Consider the following 19,285-nt stretch of genomic DNA (forward strand, 5'->3'; position numbering starts at 1 on the left):
CATGCATAACCCTCTCACGTCCAGCCTCTGATGGGAAGTTGGCGGCGATACCTTTACAGAAGAAGAGTGACATCACCTACTTCAAAACGATGCCTGACCTGCACTCACAGCCGGTCCTCTTCATACCTGATGTTCACTTTGCAAACCTGCAGAGGACGGGACAGGTAGGACCTACCTGTTAACATCCACCTGCCATTCTTCCCCGGGGCTGGTGGAGCCTTAAGACAGGATCCCATGAGGCAGTGTTGACCTTGAAAATAACCCCTGCAATCCATGCATTCCACAAAAAGCCAGTCGACTGATTTCATAAGAAAATGGATTTTTATAGAAAGGAATGTCTCAGGAGAGGAAACTGACTTAGTAAGGGGAAGAAGAGAGTGAGCTGATAGTAGTGAAGTGTTGACAAAGCAGTGAAAGAGGAAGAAAGTTTATCAGCTGGGAGTTTTGTGTTGTCGGTTTGGTCATGTGGGATTAGCCTGGTGCAGTAGAGCTCCATCTAATGGTGGGAAATTGAAACGCACCTGTAACTTCAGAAAGTTGCCCAAGAGGAAAAATTTTTTGATTACAGAAAACCATATCAACAGCTTTTCCCCTAGTAAATCAACAGTTCCCATTGAATAGTAAAATCATTCCACACCAAAAGAAAAATGAGATTGTAGACAAGCCTTTTTAAAAGTAATTCCTGTCTTCTAGTATCTACAAGCGAAATTAAAGAGCTAAAATTAAAATAACAAATACCCAATAATTAACTCATTATGGTAGCTCAAGTTGATGAAATATTAGGTGGCCACTAAAATTATAATTATGTAAATTATGTAGCAACATAGGAGCTAGTTATGATAATGTTAAGTGCAAGAAAAAATTAGAATACCCGTTTGTGTCTGTACCATGATTCTAGATATATACCTGAACTTGAAGGTAACAAAAATTGTAACACTTGATGCGTAGGATTAAGTGATGGGTGATTTTTTTTCTTTCTTTAGTATTTTTAGTAGTATTTATTTTATGTGATAAATTAAAATAGGGTAAAAAAAATGTACTTTCCTAGCATTAGCCAGATTTGTCTTTCACTAAATCAGTTGGGTTTTAGCGAATCTTGTATGGGTTAGTTTTCTTTTAAACTCAAAATCCTCTGAGGAAAGGTTTGTTTTGAGAAATAGGGCCATACTGACGTACTCAAGTTTTTCTCCGATTCTAAGTGTTCAGACATTCAGTGGAATTGACCTTAGTCAGGAGGGGAAATCATTACTGGCTCAACTTGCTCTTTCTTAAGAATATATTGTCCTTCCCCATGTTGTTTCATTATAGGTATGAGACAAAGCAGTTATATAAGCAGGGCTTCTTTGTTGCTGCTCATGACAGAACATGGTAACAAAATACTTTACAGTTTTTTCTTAGAGTGGATTCCACTAAAAACTAACATTCCCATCTTGTCTTACTTTTTTACTAGGAACAAGGTCACAAAGGGGAAAGTAGAATGTTAAGATTTATCAAGATATGAGCGCCAGCACCTCATTTTATCTATTTTTTTTTAATTCCCAAGAGTATGGTGATTTGTATATATACAGTCTTAGCCCCATGGGATTTTATGAAGCTGGGTATCCACACTTTCCAGAAGAAGGGATAATTGAGTTAAATTGTTCTTTCTGTTTACTGTCATGATTCTGGCTTGGGCTCTGTGTCAAAGCTGACAGCCTGACCTGTTCTCTTGGCAACATTTCCCTGAAATATACAAAGCTATAAATGTATCTTCAGAGGAAAAGTGACCAAATCTTTGAGTCTTCTGGCCTCACTTGGCCTCTCCATGTCCGAGCTGGGTTCCTAGCCTGTGGCTGAATCAGAAGGAAAATGCGGCCTTTACAGTTCATTGGTTTTAGCAGTTGCAAAGCAGCTCAGTCAGCGCCCCCAGCTCATTGTCAAGTTAAGTTCTGCAGTCTGGGGCCACCCTTGCAGAGCCCTCAGGCTTCCCCTGTGGCCTTGGAGTCAGAGTTAAGGGGGTCAGTGAGGGAGCCTGCCTGAGCTCTGGGCAACAAAGGAACACAGTCAGCTGTGCTCTGGAACAATTCGCGAATATTCTATGGTTGATCAACTTACTTGGCCCAAGGCCCACCTACAGTGTGGCTGGCTGGGACTTAAAGTCAGCCTTTTCTTGGAAGAGCTAGAAAGCAGGGAGATGGGTCCTGAGGCAGGAGGGAAGCCAGCAGTGCCATGATGTGGGGGGGTGGGGTGGCTGACTTTGACGTGCAAAACGAGATCCTGCAGTGGTGGGTCAAAAGGGCCAGTTTTACCATAAATGGGGCCCCGAGTAGGGGGAAAGGCAGGTGATGGTGTGCAGCCTGGTTACCACTGCAGACACAAGCCTTGTCAAAATCAGCTGCATCAGAGCTCTGAGCAGCTGGAGAGTGAGCAGCCCTCCAGCTCTCAGGGTCAGCGAGACCCCCAGTCATGTTGAGCGCAGCGATCCTAGTCGCCCAAGAACAAGGGCTGGGGAGTGAATATTTTCACTGACAGACCACACGTTCCCTCCTCCTCTGTCATCTCATCAATTCACATGTGGATTCATCAGACAATTATCAAAAACTAATATGAGGGAGTGAACCCAGTGTGCAGGCACTATGGAGATCCTTAGTCCTTCTCTTCACATCAGATCCCAGATTGGCACTGGGGTTTTTTCTGGAATGCCTTTAAAAACAAGTGATAAGGGGAGCTTGGGGAAGTTGTGAGATACACAGGCATCATCTTTCTGATCGGACTTCCTCAAGGCACCTGAACCCCAGGAGGACTTTGCTCCCCCCTCCCACCGTCAAGAGCAGTCTTCCCCGTTGTAGTTTGTAAACCACCTTCCCCCAAAGCACAGGAGTGCTTGATTCAGGCTTCCACGTTCCACTCCACGTCTTTTGAATCAAAATCTCTGAAGAGGGTTCCAGGAATTCACATTTATGACAAAGTCTCCAGATATTTTTTCTGCACTCTAGAGTTTGAGAAACACTCTCTAAATGTAATAAGACCTACAGCCAACAAGGAAGAAACAGTGGGTCATTGTGTGAGAGAAGTGAGAGTGCAAGGACAGGGATGGGGACAATGTAGTAAAGGCCATTCTGGAGGGCAGGAAAACACTTAAGAGAAGGCTGTTTCATTTTGGGGTCACCAATCAACTTTGCAGAGAGCCCTCCATAACCCTGTCATATAATCAAACAGGGCAGACGCATTATGCCGCATTTAAAGAAACCAGCAAAAAACAGGCCAACATCAGGATCTTTTTCCAAAAAATCCAGTAGTGTGGCCAGTGCTATGGCCCAGGCTCTCGCACTTATGTGGTCACTCCATATGCACCTAAATAGACAGTCCCATTTCTAGAACATCTCCATGGGGGGATGCTCCAGTGCTGAATTGAAACCTGGGGTATGGTGGAAGAAAACATCTTACCGCTGCTATTTTCTGTTAAAAAAAAAAAAAAACACAAAGTATACAATACAACAATAGATATAAAAAGTTTTAAGAGGGTAAGTTCCCTGTGGAAATCTTACTAATGACTAGAATGGCTCACGCCTGAAGAGTCCCAGGTAACTAGCTCCGCTATACCACAAGGTCTGGGAGTGGCAGCATCCCAGGCACTGCCAGGAGCCTTTGAGAAAGTTTGTAGGGAGGGTATCAGTCTAGGCAGAGCTTTTCTCCCAGGCACCTGGGGCAGGGGCAGTGACGAAGTGTACCAGCACCAAAAGTGACTATTGAAGTTAAGATGTAAATGTCTGATGCTAACTTGGGTCTTGTTCTTCACCCAAACAAAAATGATCCTGAAGCACGTACATAAATCTCAAGAAAGGTCTGCAATTAATTTTTATAAATAATTGGGTCAAGAGGACCTACATGCATACCAGATCCCCTCTGGATTTCTGTAGTCTCATAAAATAATAGAGATGCTTCATAATTTCTTTAAATTCGATTCTACCTGCCACCACGCTAACCAATCTGTTCTCAGAGGTCTTCCAGCTTGGAGCACCTAGAGCTGCATGACCTTTCCCCAACCTGAAGACAGTCGACTCTAAATATTTGTGGCTGTGGGATGCCACAAACAGAGGCCTGGGGTTACTGCTGCACTGCCCTGGGACCCTCTTGCTCCCCTCTCTTCTCCAGAGCACAGTATCTGTAGTCAGCTCACCTATGGACCCGGTGGGATTGGTTACTCACAGGCCTTGATCCAGAGCCTTTCTAAACAATGATTTGTAGATCCTGCTAAAGTATTTCTTTAATGTCAAAAACGAGAGCTGGCTTAGAACTGTAGGTAGTCTGATCAGAATGACTTGAGCTAGAAATAATCAGATTTCCAGTTTTACTTCTTAAAATCTAAGAATTAACCCTAGGAAGAATATGAGGTTAAATTTGTATTTCCTTGGACACACACACACACACACACACACAGCATCATTAAATAGATTTGCCTTTTGTCTTCTTTAAGACAGTGTAAGAGCCTAGGAAAGTCTGTGTATCATGTAATATATTTCCATTTCTTGTGTCTGACCTACAGTAAGCCTATTGTTTTGTTCCACAGGTGTATTACAACACGGATGATGAACGAGAAGGGTAAGACACTCAGTTCTTTCACTTTACATCCAGAGTCAGTTCATGTCAGTAGAAATGGCTCTTGGAGCACAGGATAACCATGGACTTAGAGCTGAGAAATGAGAAAGGCTTGACTCCAGGGCTGAGAGGAAGGCTGGGGAAATTCTTTTCTCCTTCCAAGACTTTCTTTCTCTCAGTCTTCGCTGTGATCTGCCTTTGAATACCTAGCTATTCTTCTAAGTGACACATCGCTTTGATTCTACCTTTTCACCAATAATCCCATTACTGAAATCTCTGGCCTCAACACAGGTTCAAGGTGAGCTTGAGGCGGGAGCCAGGGAGCCAGCCTGCCCTGCTTAGTAATGCTCGGGTTACCCATGTGAACCTCTTGAAGCCCTCACTCTGGGAAATGGGCCCAGGGGGCTAGGGGTGAGGCCGGTGTGAATGCAGCTGGGGAGGCTGAGAATCCAGTTGCTGTCTTTGGGATTGTAGGTAAGAGAGGCTTTACATGGGGTCACCAGGGCTCCCAAGTGTCTTACACATCAAGTTTCTGCATAGTGCTTTCTGTGCATTTACTCATTTTATACACTCCTAGAATTTTAGAAACAAAATGGAGTCTTCAAGGTCATTTAGCTGACCCTCTCTTCTAAGCAATGTAACACAGTACACCACATTTCTGACAGGTAGTAAGGCAGCTTCTGCTTGAACACTCTCACTGTGTGTAAGATAGCTCATGACACCGTTGGACAGTGGCAGCTCTCAAAAAGTTTGTCTATTGAACTGATGTCTGCCTTCTTTTGACTGTCACCCATTGGCTCTAGTTCTCCTCTTTAGATATGCCCCATCCGTTCCTCCTCATTCAGACATAGTTTTACCTTTCAACATCCCAACTCCAGGGGATACCACCAAATTTTTAATAGTTTCCCTAGAATTGGCTCTCAGAAGTAAATATCTGTTCTCAACCATATGAGTTGGAGATTATACTCAGATAATTTCTTCTTGTGACCTGGACCCTTTTTTCTCTTAAAGCAACCTAGAACCACATTCATTTTTCAGTATCTATGTTACATTACATATGTACATATTACATAAAATCTTGGTTTGCATTATACCTGTATAACTAAAATCTCCAGATCATTTTTTTCAGACTGTATTCAAACCAGGGCTTCCCCATACTTATGCAGTTAATGTATTTACTTATAAAACATTTCAAGGTGAAGTAAGTGGAGCAGATATTGCTGAGTTCATTTCCTAGAGCAGAGGTTGGTAAACTACAGCCCGAGGGTCAAGGCAACCCATCACCTGTCTTTGAACAGTCTGCAAACTTTTTTTCTATTCTTTTTTCTTTTTTTTAAGTAGGCTCCATGCCTAGCGTGGAGCCCAGTGTAGGGCTTGAACTCATGACTCTGAGATCAAGACCTAAGCTGAGATCAACTGACCTAAGCTTAACCAACTGAGCCACCCGGGTGTACCTGTCTGCAAACCTTTTTAAATGGTCGAAAAAAAATCCAAAAGAAGAATGATATTGTGTGACAAGTGAAAATTAAATGAGATTCAAGTGTCCATAAAGTTTAATTGGAGCACAGCCATGTTAATTCCGTTATGTCTTGTCTGTGGCTGCCTTCCTGCTACAACAGCAGAGCTGACTCGTTGCAACAGAGACCCGTGTAGGCTGGAAGCCCTAAATATTTACTAATTTGACCCTTTACATAAGAAAAAGTGTGCCACCCTCTGGCCTAAAGGGTAGAGAATCTCAAAGGAGTCAAAGAATTCCCCAGCTGGTTAGGTGCAGAACCTTGTCCTGGATCTGACCTCTAAATTCAGAGTTCTGAGTTTCCTAAATACCTAATTAGATTGTTCTTTTTATCTTGGCACATAGGTGGTAGATTCCCAGTGGCTGGAAGGAGCAGAAAGATTAGCACTATCGATTCTAATCTGTTACTCACATATTTTACCGGGACAGTGTGGCGTCATGGAAAGAACAGTGACTCTGAGTTTAGGAAGCCCGCATGCTACTTTGGGGCCATTGCTTACCAGTGTGAGGCCTTGGGCTGGCTCCTTGACCTCTGGCCTTCGGTTTACTCAGCTGTAAAACGAGGATTTTGGGTGAGATGATCTTCAAGGTCGCATCTAGCACTAACATTCTACTCCTCCCTTCTCTGGGAGAAGTTAGCCTCGTAAGGGAGAGGAGCCCAAGACCCGAGTGCTGCTTCATGTGCAGACCTCCCCTGGCAATCGACCTCGGCCTTCGATGTCCTTCCTAGCAAGTTGGCAACGTATAGGTGGCCAATTGACCTATTTCTAACTTGTGTGGCTTGGCTGTAAGAATTACCTTCTGTTATTGCATAATCATGTGGCCTGAGGCCCGAGTCTCTGTCTCTCATATATCTAATTAGAGTTCAGTTGAGCACGGTGGGTGGCCTTGGAGCCTCAGTGTTAATACATGGTTGGTACTTGGCTATTGTTATATGTAAAAGTAATAATTACCATTCACTGGATATCTTGGCTAGGCACGGTACTAAGTGCTTTATATGCACTGTTGTGTTGAAGTCTCCCAAAATTCCCATGGGGAAGATGCTGTAATTACCTGCACTTCATAATGAGCAGTGGAACTTTAGGACCAAGAAACGTGTTCTAAGTCACACAGCTGGCAGTGATAGAGGCAGGATTGGAACCCTGTCTAGCGGCACTCCCCGTGGCCTGCTTTTAGCCATTGTGCCCTGTCACCTCACTCTCATAATTCTTGATCTGTGGCTGCCGGTGAGGCACAGAGACAGGCCCTTGTTGTGGTAGCTTTCTGGCCTTGACAACAGCACACCCTTGGTTCACCCTCTGGAGTGCGGGACACAGATTGTGACAAGCCCGGATGAGTGTATTTGGCAGAGGGGTGTCAGCTCACCGAGCCCTGAGGAGTGCCACCTTCCTTGGCATTCACATAGCCTCCGTCAGGGCTCTCTCTGGCCAGTTCGTCACTCCATGCCAAGCAACATCCGTTAGTGTGAAAGCGTCTGGTTAAGTGCTGGAAAGCAGCATTCACTCGACCAGCAGCTGGAGGAGGTCGCTCAGCGGAGGCACACCACTCCCTCCCCCCGCGACTCCAAGGCCAGCGTGGTGGTCAGACACAGACTTGTTCACAAGTACAGCTGGCTGGCCTCAAGTGCCGGCAAACCTGAGTGTGATTAAAGAGGGAAAGTAGAAGAAATGCGGATGAGGTGGGATGGGGAGCCATCATCAGCCAAGTGCCTAAACGGAACAAAAAGTGGAATACCTGTTTGCTCCTGCCTCTTTGTCTGATGATAAAGTGAGTATTGGGGGTGACTTCTGGTGCTGAGTTTGGGCAGCGACAGACCCCATGCAGGTTTTTTTCATAGACAGGGGATCCAAGTTAGATACAGAGGCTTTGGACACCACTTCTTGGCAGCAAGCCTCTTACTGCAATTTGGGATCAACTGGGGAGTTGAAAAATAATTCACATACAAGTAGCACACCCCCAGGGATTTTGATTTAATTGGCATGGGATGCACTTTAGGTATGGAGAGCTTTTTAAAGTCCCCTGGTGATTCTAAAGCTCATCAGTGTTTGAGAACCACTGCTCTGGAGCCGGCCAGCCATGATTTGAATCAGGCCTTTACAAGCTCTGTAACCTAATATAACAACTTTTTGGAGTCTCATCTAAAAATAGCAAATAATGATATCTACCTGATAGAGTTATAAGCATTAGTATGTCAAATGACCTGGCATGTGGAAGGTGCTTTCAAAAAAAAAAAAAAATAGATGTTACTATTGTTGTTAAGGTTCCTTTTCAAGCCCTCAATAAGTGATACTTAATTGAGAAATTGAAGAAAGGGAGAGGAAGAAGAATGGAAAGAACAAGCCAGACAGAAAGAAGTTTCTGTGGAATATGGTCCCTTAACCAGGGATTCATGAATGGCTCTTATGGGTAAGAGGGAAGGGCTTTAAACCCCTTGAAATCATATGTAAATTGCTATGCAAATGTCACACATGATGGGAAATGCTATTCTGTTCCATTACTTCTGGGGATCTGGTCTCTATCCCCATCTGACCTCTAGTTCCTGGAAAACCCTTCTTGCCTTTGTCTTTTGTCTACGGTCCTCCCCATGAAGGTGCCCACATTCCAGCCTGCAGTGAGGTCCCTTCAAGTCTAGCAGCTCTGTAGCTTTCACGTTGCATTTGGGGCACAGGGACACTTGGCAAGTTTGGGCAGTCCTGTGTCTGGAGCTCAGTGGTTTCCCTCCAAGAATATGTCATCACCATGGTGCTGCTTGGGATCCTCAGACCACAATCCTCTCCAGAAATTTCTCTTATCCCCTGGCTTCTTCTCAAAGCACACCCCCTTGGGGCCACATTGTATTATCTCCTCAAAAGCTGAACCTTAGGAAAACAAAAGCCAGAAGAAGGTAAAGGTTGGGCAGGACAACCTTTTGGATTGGTCCCGTACCAGCTCAGAGAGACAGCTTCCCAGAGTGACGTCACTCATCATGCTGAGTGACGCTGGCAGAGGGAGGGAGAACCCCATAGATGTTGCCAGACCGAACCGAGAGCTTGGTTACAGTGTTGCTGAGAAAAAGAGCCAGTTCTTGTGCTCATCTACCATGGAAGCAAACACTTTGGTTAAAATTCAGTACCCTTTGGGGAAGTTAGAGTTTATTAACCAGTCACCAGTGAGTGCATTTAATCAACATGATATTAACTCTAAAAAAGTCATCACCCCGTGTTCATCAACACAAAATAAAAATCTAGAATTCTGCACTACTTCTTTTAAAGGAGCACTTTCACAGAGCTCCAAGTACTTTTCTTTGATAAAGTTCTCAGGGACGCTCAGCAAACTATGAAATGTAGGGTATGATGGGCTCTGTTTTACCACAAAAACATAAATATAAGGTGGTTAAACATAAAGGACAACTTCCCCCAATTTCCCAAAGAGGAGCTGAAAACATATAAAGCTTTGGGGCCACTTTGAATAGTTAAACCATTATGGATATTGCCAAAAGAATCAATGATTCACTGATACTTGCTTTGTTAATTTAATTAACCTACATTTAAAGAGTAACATAATTCAGAAATGTCAGTTACAGTTTAAGAAATACTCTTTTTCAAAATCTTTACAATTCATCTTTGACATAGGTTCTTTCTCATCACTAAGATTACGTATTATGTCATCTCACACTGTTTATCAGGGTTATTCTTTCCCACTACAGTCAGAGTGGAGATACAGTACTTTTTAAATCCTTATCTTCAAGACTGTCCTTGGAAATTTTATCCTAAGCCGCATATATCGATTCTCATAACATAGAAATGTTACACAAATGTCTGTCACAATGTTGCCTCCCATTTTCAATTGTTCTTAATTAAAATTTTTATTTCGTGATAATGGCAGATGCATATGCAGTTGTCAGGAGGCCTACCCCCTTTTTGATTGATTTATTTTTATTTTTTACTCTTAGATATTGTATTTTAAAACCCACCTGGTAATACTCAAATCTGCATCAGATAGGCAAGGGAGGTTTTAAAAAAATATTTAAAATATTTTCATCAGTTTCTTACATTAGTACCAGTTATTCTTGCTTGTATACTAGTTCGCTATTTTGCAAACTGGAAGATTTAAACTAAAGACTCCTTTTATAAATTTAACCTACATTACTCTTTCCACTACTCTTCATTTCTTCCTCGACTTGTTTTTCCTTGGGTTTTTTTTCCTGCTGCCTGAAGAGCTCTGTTTAATATTTTTGTTGCTGTTGTTGTTGTGGAACCTTTGGCAAAGAATTCCCTCATATTGTTTGTTTATTATAAATGCTTTTACTTCACAGTGACTTTTGTAGGATTCTTGCTGGATACCAAATTCCGGGTTGTCAATTACTTTCTTTCAGTTTTGGTTTCCATCATTCCCGTTGATGTCTTCCTTCCTTCCTTCCTTCCTTCCTTCCTTCCTCCCTCCCTCCCTCCCTCCCTCCCTCCCTCCCTCCCTCCTTCCCTTTCTTATTGTTTGAGGAGGCTGCTTTAAAATGTTTTCTTTTTCTTAGCTTTTCAGAATTTTTATTAAGATGTTCCTACATGCAGGTTTCCTTTATTTTTTTCCAGCTTGGTATTTTATAGCACTTACTGAACCTGTCAGCTGATGTCTTTCATCAGTGTGGGAATAATATCAGCTGTTACCTCTTCAAACAGTGCTTCTTATTTGTTCTCTCTCTGCACTCCTTTGAGATTTGAAATGTGTATTAGAATGTTTTATTGTGTCCCTGTGTTTTTTATGTGCTTTTCTGAAACATCCTTCTTTGCTTACCATGTGTCAGCCTGGATATTTTCTATTGACCTAACTTTCAACTCTGTTAAATTCATCTATTGAGTTCTTAATTTCAGTTATAGTACTTTTTAGTTCTAGATTTCCACTTAATTGGTTTATTTATTTTAATAGAGTCCAGCTCTATATGTCTTGTCATTTGTATTCATGAACACAATAATAACTATTATATTTTAAGTTCACATCTGGTAACTCAATAACATGCTGTAAATGTGTTTTCTGTGGGCCTGTTTCTATTGTCTATTTTTTCTCTTGGTGCTGTTTATTAGTATATTTAATAAGCATTAGTTGAATGATGAACAATGTATGTGAAAATTATGGAAGATCTAGATGACCAGGCTTTTCCTCTTGTGAAGGTTTTCTGTATCCTCTGGCGTGCAGCCTGAGTGAATGCCTATCACTGTGCTTCAGTCAGGGCAGAACTGACCCTAAGCTCGGTTGTGATTTGTATTAGCCTCAGACTACCTCTACTTCATCCTAACCTGAAGACTGTAGCTCTGAGGGACTTTCTATGGGCCCTTTTCCTTTGTGGGCTCTGAAATCTGATTTTTGTCTCTGTAGCGTGGGGAGACTACTAAAGCCTCTTCTGTGATTTTCAAGGGCTTTCTGCTTAATTTTGTAGTCTCTTGTCCTGTGCAGTGTAGGGACTTGGCAAGTATCCTGGAAGGAATACTGCATTGTCTGGTTCACTTCTCTGTGCTTCCCTACTTTCTGGAAGTTTTTCCGTAAGTCCTAGATACCTTTGCAGCCCTAAACACCAATTTCTGTTTCTCTAACTCTGTAAGATTGGCAAAAAGCTATGCAGATTTTTGCTCTTGCATACGTGCCTCAGCTGGGATTATCACGTTCTGCTCCCAATCAAGAATTGGCAAATGCTCTGAGGGGACGGTGGCTCACTCATTACCAGCTCATCTCTCTGTGTTCTCTTCCCTGAGACCTCAGCTCCTCAAGCCCTGACTCCCCATCAGCAGTCTCCAGTACTTTCAAGAGGTCTTCTGCTTGTTTAATTTTATACAGTTTTCACATTGTTCTTGGGTAGAACGTTGGCTTGTCACAAGCTACATCTTACCAGGAACAGAAATATCTTTATTTCCTCTTCAAATGATCCTTCGAACCTAGTCATTTATTACTCGCATTTTTGAGCTCTTAACTATCGTAATCGTTACTAAATCTATGTGTGGGTTTTGTTTGTTTTGCTAATTGTGCCAGATGAATTATATCAATTCCCAAATTAGCATTGATTTAAGTCATTTTGGGATGATTACCCAAAGAGTAATTTGTTATTGAAATTAATTGAGGTCCTACTCCATATTGTGAATGACCTTCTAAGGACTTGAACATAAGAGAGCCTCCTCTTTTCTGAGGCTAATGGAGGCGGGGAGGAAGCTCAGTTTATTTGGGGGCATACATGGTAATTAGCGCATGTAGACCATAAGCAGAGCTGTGGAATAGACAAACAGTGTCTCCATGGTACCTGCAACTCGTTTCTGCACTTTATTTCAGTGTCTCCTCATGCAAGTGGCTAGTGCCAGCTCAAGCTGGCAAGTATGGCCAGAGACCCAGGCTTCAGACCTGAACACCTTTTTTCCTATGAGACTTAGCAGTTCTTTGTTTATACCTCAGGGACTCTCTTTCCCTGAGATTGACCCCGCAGGGCAATGGCTTCATATGCTGCTGAACCCGGAGTCACCCCACATATTAGCCACACATTTGCCAGTGAGGTAGAGATTGACATCAGAGAAAGTGCCTTCTTCTGGTTCTGTAGTCCTTCAGTGGTACAGTACAGTGTAATTGGACAGGACATTAGGAGACCTGAAGTTTGTGTTCTTATCATCTATCAAATGGGTCTGTCATACCTGCTCCTCTTTTCTTGTTTTGCTTTGAAAATATATGAAACATTTGAATCCAGACCACACAAACTTATTGACTCCTGCTGGCTTTATAGATTTGGAAGTGTGAAAAAGCATTTTTGAATTCCCAAGAGACATGTGGTTTATCCAAGATGTTATTTTAATGGCAGAGTTTGTCATGACTCAGAATGAGGTGCTATCAAAAGTCAGCAGGACTGGAAGAATATAAATAAATGTTGCTTGGTGAGAAAAAAAAGAAACCACTGGTTTTGGAACCCTCACACAGCATGGGAGCGTGTCTGGTGATATTACTTGTTATTAACCTACTGGTCACTGGCAGTTGTGTGAATTGATTTTTAATCTTCTGCTCCCAAGGTCACGGTCACCCCATTTCCAAGACACAGTGGAATAACATGACCTGTTTTTATGATAAGGTAGTGAGGTGAAATCAGAGGGAAGAGTGCCCTAACAACTTCTTACCACCGTGAACTGGGACTTGAGTTTGGGTTTTCCCTCAAGTTGTTTTCACAGTTTGACTTACTTGGGAATAAAAGAGAATGCTGACTCTTACTATCATTTCTTATACCCTCACATCGTCACCTCAGATTTATTGAGTGCCTTCATCATGAGGTTGTCCCTCAGAGCTGCATTCTCTAAACCACTGTTTTACTTGTTAGCCACATCACCCTGCAATTATGCACATTGCGCCTGAATTTGGTTTTCACTAAAATAGGGATAAGAGTAGCCCTTGCCCTGGCTGGCTCACACAGTGTTCCTGAGACCTAAGTGACCAAGAGATGAAAAATACTTTGTAAAATGTGAAGTCTTTTTAAAAAACTGATAGACCTTTTCAGAGCGCTTAGCATACGAGATGATAGATTAAAGCACTGTCGGTTTAATAATTTAAACTATTAGAATTAATAGAAACACTTTCTGGACCGTCCATAGTTTTGTACCTTGTGCTCTTTGTACCACCGGACCCCACCACCAGCTTGACTTGAGAACTGACAAATAGCTTCTTAATGACAATGTTGCCAGTGGGGAATTGTCTTTGAAGCAGGGTTTTGTATTGTCTTGGAAGCTTGGCACTAATGTAATGTCAGCCTCCCATGCAGGAAGCTTTTCTGACATGGGTCCTTAAATTGCACCAAAGCGGACTTTTTGCTCTCTGAGGGTACAGGGAAACTTTGGCATCTTTCAAGCTGTCTGCCATATTTCTTCTTCTCCTTATCTCTCTTTCTCCAATCTCTCTGCCTTTATCATCACTGTCGCGGTCATCTCTAACACTTTAGTAACCCTTACGGTATATCCAGCAACCGTGTGAGTGGTTTACGTAGGTCAAATTTATTTATTTCTTTCAACAACGTCCTTTTAAAGACAAGGAATCTGAGGCTCAGGGCAGTTAAGGAACTTGTCCATGTGCCCATAGCTAGTAAAGTATAAAGCAGGGGTTTAAACCAAAGTAGTCTGGGCCCAGAGTTCATGTCTTAATAATTCTGCCGAACTGCCTGTCTGGCATTGCTTCCTGTGCCTAGTTCCAAGAATCTCCAAAGAGAGTAAAAATTTCTAAAAACCTGTCTGTTCCCTTGAGGACTTGAAGAATAGCTAGACTCCATTCAGGAACATTATCTCCTTGTTTAAGCAGTTCAGGCGGCTCTAACAAAATTCCACAAATGCAGCGGGGGGGGGGGGGGTGCTTAAAACAACAGAAGTGTATTTCTCAGAGTTCTGGAGGCTGGAAGTGTGAGATCAGGTGCCCGTATGGTTGGTGTCCGGTGAGAACCGTCTTCTGGCTTACAGATGGCCATCTTCTCACTGTGTCCTCACATGGCAGTCCTTTCTTCTTAGGATGCTAATCCCATCATGGTGGCTCTACCTTCATGTCCTAATTACCTTTCAAAGGCCTCAGCCCTGATTAACGTCTTACTGGAGAGTGGGGTTTCAACATATGAATTTGGGAAGATACACACATGCAGCTCAGAACACTCAGCACCAATGACTTCTCTTCTGTGACAGTCTGTGCTTCCAGTTTCCATTCCTCTCAAAGGCTCCTCCGCTTTCTTAGAGTACCCAGAATGGACAGGAACTTTGGGAGGAAATGTAGCTCCACCAGCACTGGCTCAGGTGGTGACATGTGGGGACTCAGCACCATATGGAGTCCGGGGGATACTGAAAACCCCCTCCCAAGGAGGAGGGAAGGACTGGGCAGCCGAGGTCTGGGTCTCTGGAGAACTTTGACCGCTGCAGTCTCATCTGCTCCAACCAGATGGAGCCATAGAACAGCAGGAAGTCAGGGCAGCCTCAGGACTGAGAACCAGCCAGGGAAGCCCATCTCATTTCCAGAGGTCCCCACTGTGCCCGTAAGGGGCTGGCAAGAGAGTGTAGGACACTCAGGCCCTAACTAAATGGGAGGAGCTAATAACTTGGTGGTCACACAGACCCCAGGGCTCACTCCTGTTATCCCCACCCCAGCCCTGATCTTTTGAGCAGGAAGAGGGTTAGGTGTAGGACAGAGTGGGTAAAACCCAGGGGTCTCATCTTTGTGGATCCATATGCAGTAATGGGCAATATGTCCTTGGTCCATGTGCTGAAGATATTGGCATGTGTATTCTGCCCTAGACAGGGGTGACTGGGGACCTGCAGGGGAGAGGAAGGAGGTTGCTGAGTGGATCCAGTTGTAGGGAGCTATGGATGGTACAAACAAAGGAAAAAGATTGGGCCAGACACATACACGAACCTTTCTTTTGACTTCCTGCATGCTTTACTTAACAATTTCTGCTCATCTTTTCTAGCAGCAGTGTCCTTGTTAAACGGATGTTCAGGCCTATGGAAGAGGAATTTGGTCCAGCACCTTCTAAGCAGATGAAAGAAGAAGGAATGAAGCGAGGTATCTCCCCTCGGGCATTGCAGGGTTACCCACCCTCCCATCATGAATGGTGGGGGCACTTCACACAGAAGACCGTGCAGCCCAGCCCAGACCCTGTGGTTCAGGGCTGGCCTGGGAATTGGTTACTGACCCAGGAAGTCCACAGTCTTCCCCTTCCCCTTCAGCCCTGTCCTTTTAAGCACCTTAAGCAAACATTTATTCTTTCTGGGCACTGGTTCTTTCCTTTGCCTCGGGAGAAAAGTAATGAGGGTACTGATCAGCCAGCAGTGAGGTCCGAGGTCAGAAAGAAACTCTTGCTACACAAGAGACAGTAATGTCTCAAAAGCAGCAGCGGCTGAGAATTGTTCCACAGATGCAAACGACTCATCTCAGGCAGATAAATGAGCCTGTTTCTGACATCCCAACTTCTTCGCTTTCTCTCAGTCAAGGGCTTATTCCACTTCATCAAGAGAGTAAGAAACGAAGTGAGAGTGGGTCAGTGTTTTGTTCTGCCTTTTGATACTGTGCATGACTCACTGTCCTTCCTTGGAGGAAGAGGAAAGCGTGGGGAATGGCCATTTTCCCATCTGTCCTGCTTTGGCCAACACCAGGAGCTTCCAGAGATCTTAGACGTGCGGTACACGACTTTCAGTGAGTCAGGCTACCATGTTACATATATTCACCATCCACACAGACTTGAGTTTTTTGTTACTGAGAAATGGTATTTCTTTTCTCCTTGTTGTAACGGGATTTGCATAATGGTCAAGAGCATCCCTTCTGTAGCCTTCCTCAGCCCTTCACAGTTGTATGACCTTGGGGGGACCCTCTGCTCCTTCAAGTCCACATTGTAAAACAGGGATGACAAGGGTACCCACCTGCAGAGTTGCTGTGAGGATCGAGGAACTTCAGTGTATGCCAGACACTTCACCCAGGTGCCTAGCACATAGTAAGCACTCCGTTCACTATGATAGCTGTGGCTTTTATTATTAGGTCTGGATCTAGTTACCTCTGTTCATTGTGAATAAGTAATTAGTGTTTCAAAATGGAAAGAGCATAAATACCTGGGTGGTGTTAATTACATTAGCAACATTTAAACCTTTAAAAGATTGACTTCACAGGCTTCCCATCAAATATTCGAGTGCGTTTTGAGCTTTGTTCTTGCATGCCTCTTCTATCACGTACTTTAGAATGAAGGCAGAGTTATATGGAAATCAAGAATCACACAGGCAAGTGTAATTGTAGCTTGCATCCATATTTAGTGCATGCTGGCTAGCCCAAAGGTTGTGTTTTTCAGATTATTTTGAGATGGTGAAGTCAGTACAAAAATTGCCACTGGGAATTTTATTGGGCTGTGACAAAAAGCAAGTCTATGGCCTTTGAAACATCTAAATCACAGAGACACACGAGGGCGCTGCAAGCTCCTGGGAGTGGCTTTCCTTTGGAAAAGGACAGTGTAGTTACTGAGCCCCTGGCCTGGAGCTCCCATTCGGAGCTGGTCTTTGACAAACTAGAGGAATCAGGGTCAGTGATGGTTCCCATTGTTTATTTATTAGAAGTTCTCCAGGAGAGAAAATGATTATAATTATCACCAAAGCCATTCTTTGTTGCTCTGCCTTTTAGCCACTTCTCTGGGTGGCTCCGTGGGAGTCACTTGGAGCCGGCCCCTGCGGCTGTCTGCCTCTCCCCCAGCGTCTGGGGCGCATGCTGGTCATTGTGGCTGTCGTTAGCAGAGTGATTCTTGTGCGTGCCCTGCACGGCCCCACGGTTCCTGAAGCTGCCGCCCCAGGCAAGCTGTGGGTGTGGGGACGCTGCCCTGCCTGGCCTCTTAACCACAGCCTGTCCACATGCCACCAGACCCCCTCTAACCCCCGACCGCGACACCTGTAGTGAGGGTATCAGCCATACTATTTTAAAGACAAAGATTTTAAAAGAAAAAATGTGTAAATCCAATAGAAGCAGTACTCATTTTAATAGAACACGTTTGGGGTTTCCTTAGGGTCAGTCTGCTGGAAATGACATTTTTCTATTGGGGCTTGCAGGAGGAGCTTGTAGAATGTTCACTGTAATAGCCACCCCTTTTCTTCAGTTTAATTGTCCTCATCTAGTTGTAACTGAAGTCCTCTGGTCTAATTGTTTGTCATTGTGCCACTAACCTTGAGTCCTCTTATAATGCCATTGGGCCACTAAATCGTTTCAGCTGAAATGGAGACTATAAATATTCCTCCAGGGGACTAAATTTTGAAATCTTTGGAGACACGTTCAATCTGTTTATTTAATTGGTAGTTTATTTTTGTACTTGGTAAAGAGAAGAAACTTTGCAATACTTAAGGTTTTTTTTTTCTCTTTTGTGTCATACACTAACTGAACATCTGCCTGAGGAAAGAGAATGTAGGCAGAACCCTTGTGTGCCCATGTAGACTTTGCCTTTATGAAGCAGGCAGCTTTAATGAAGTCCCTGGGCACTGGGGAGAAGTGGGGGAAGGGGCAGGAGTTTGAGTTAGAGCTGGTTTCAGTTTCCAGGTCCAACTTCATTCTTTCAGCTTGGTGGTGACTGTAGCTCCGTTGGTACCTGACCCTGGTCGGAGGCTCAGCAGGGTCTCTTGGCTGCACATTCTTCCTGTAGTAGTAGCCAGGCAGATGGGGCTGCAGCTTTGGCCCTTTTCTTTCCCTCTGAAGTTAGAACCAGAAGCCACATCATTGGAAGAGGGAGAGAGAAAGCACAGTCGGCTCATGGGGGCTGGAGGGTTGCATGTGAATGGCAATTCCAGATCTTTCTGAGAGCTAAGCCTCTGTGCAGTTGCTGTAAGGAAGGGTATCCCCTGAGACTCTCTTCTCTCTGATGGTGTGTGGGGTCGTTACCATCTCCCCTAGTCTGTGCATTATCAACTTGAGACTGTTATGTTACAGACAAATGAGCACAAAGTCGCATTCCCCTTCACTGAGGGCACTAGAACCACAACAGGTGCTTCATAATGGCATCGGCTGATTGAGGAGCGGTGCTTGCTGTGTGCTGGGCACGGTGCTCAGTGCCCCACGTGGATGCTATTCATTTAACCCCCACAGCAACCCCGTGAGGTAGATGATGATATTATCCCCGTTGTCCATGGAAGAGCAGCGCTTGGAGAAGTTGAAACAAGCAGGGCCCCACGACAGGCTGACCTGGGGTCAAAGCCAGGCCTGTTGTACTCCAGGTCCTCAGCTTCTCCCTCGTGCCTCTGACATGGCCTGGCTCCCTCCCGCGCCCGCGCACCGTTGGTCTGTCTGCCTGTCCTCTCGCCCCACCTTCCCACCTCTGTGAAAAGCTCAGGCCCCTGTGAGCACCCTCTTGTGTCCTTTTCCTTCTGAACTTGTCCAACCCCATCTGGCTGGCTGCTTATTTGAGGAATGCCTGCCTCTCTAAGGGACGACGAATTCCTTAAGGTCAGACTGTGTCTTTTTTTTTTTTTTTTTTTTTTTTAAGATTTTATTTATTTATGTGACAGAGAGACAGCCAGCGAGAGAGGGAACACAGCAGGGGGAGTGGGAGAGGAAGAAGCAGGCTCATAGCGGAAGAGCCCGATGTGGGACTCGATCCCAGTACGCCGGGATCACGCCCTGAGCTGAAGGCAGACGCTTTAACGACTGCGCTACCCAGGCGCCCCCAGACTGTGTCTTAATTCACTTCTGGCACACAGCCTGATGGGTATTTGG

The 19,285-nt window shown here is 44.2% G+C and overlaps 1 protein-coding gene across 3 annotated transcripts in view; it reads left to right on the forward strand.

Moving 5' to 3' along the window:
- The window catches only part of GRHL2 (grainyhead like transcription factor 2), a 156,236-nt gene that overhangs the window by 118,218 nt on the left and 18,733 nt on the right, over positions 1-19,285 (forward strand). For 2 of the 3 annotated variants that reach the window (XM_057308103.1, XM_026495617.4), the window contains exons 11-13: positions 25-164; positions 4,550-4,581; positions 15,522-15,616. In XM_057308103.1, the coding sequence (XP_057164086.1) occupies positions 25-164; positions 4,550-4,581; positions 15,522-15,616 (267 nt within the window). The remainder of the gene's footprint in view (positions 1-24; positions 165-4,549; positions 4,582-15,521; positions 15,617-19,285) is intronic. The other variant, XM_057308102.1, reaches the window with a different exon arrangement.

This window comes from Ursus arctos, unplaced genomic scaffold, assembly GCF_023065955.2.
Source record: "Ursus arctos isolate Adak ecotype North America unplaced genomic scaffold, UrsArc2.0 scaffold_6, whole genome shotgun sequence".
Classification (NCBI taxonomy): domain Eukaryota; kingdom Metazoa; phylum Chordata; class Mammalia; order Carnivora; family Ursidae; genus Ursus; species Ursus arctos.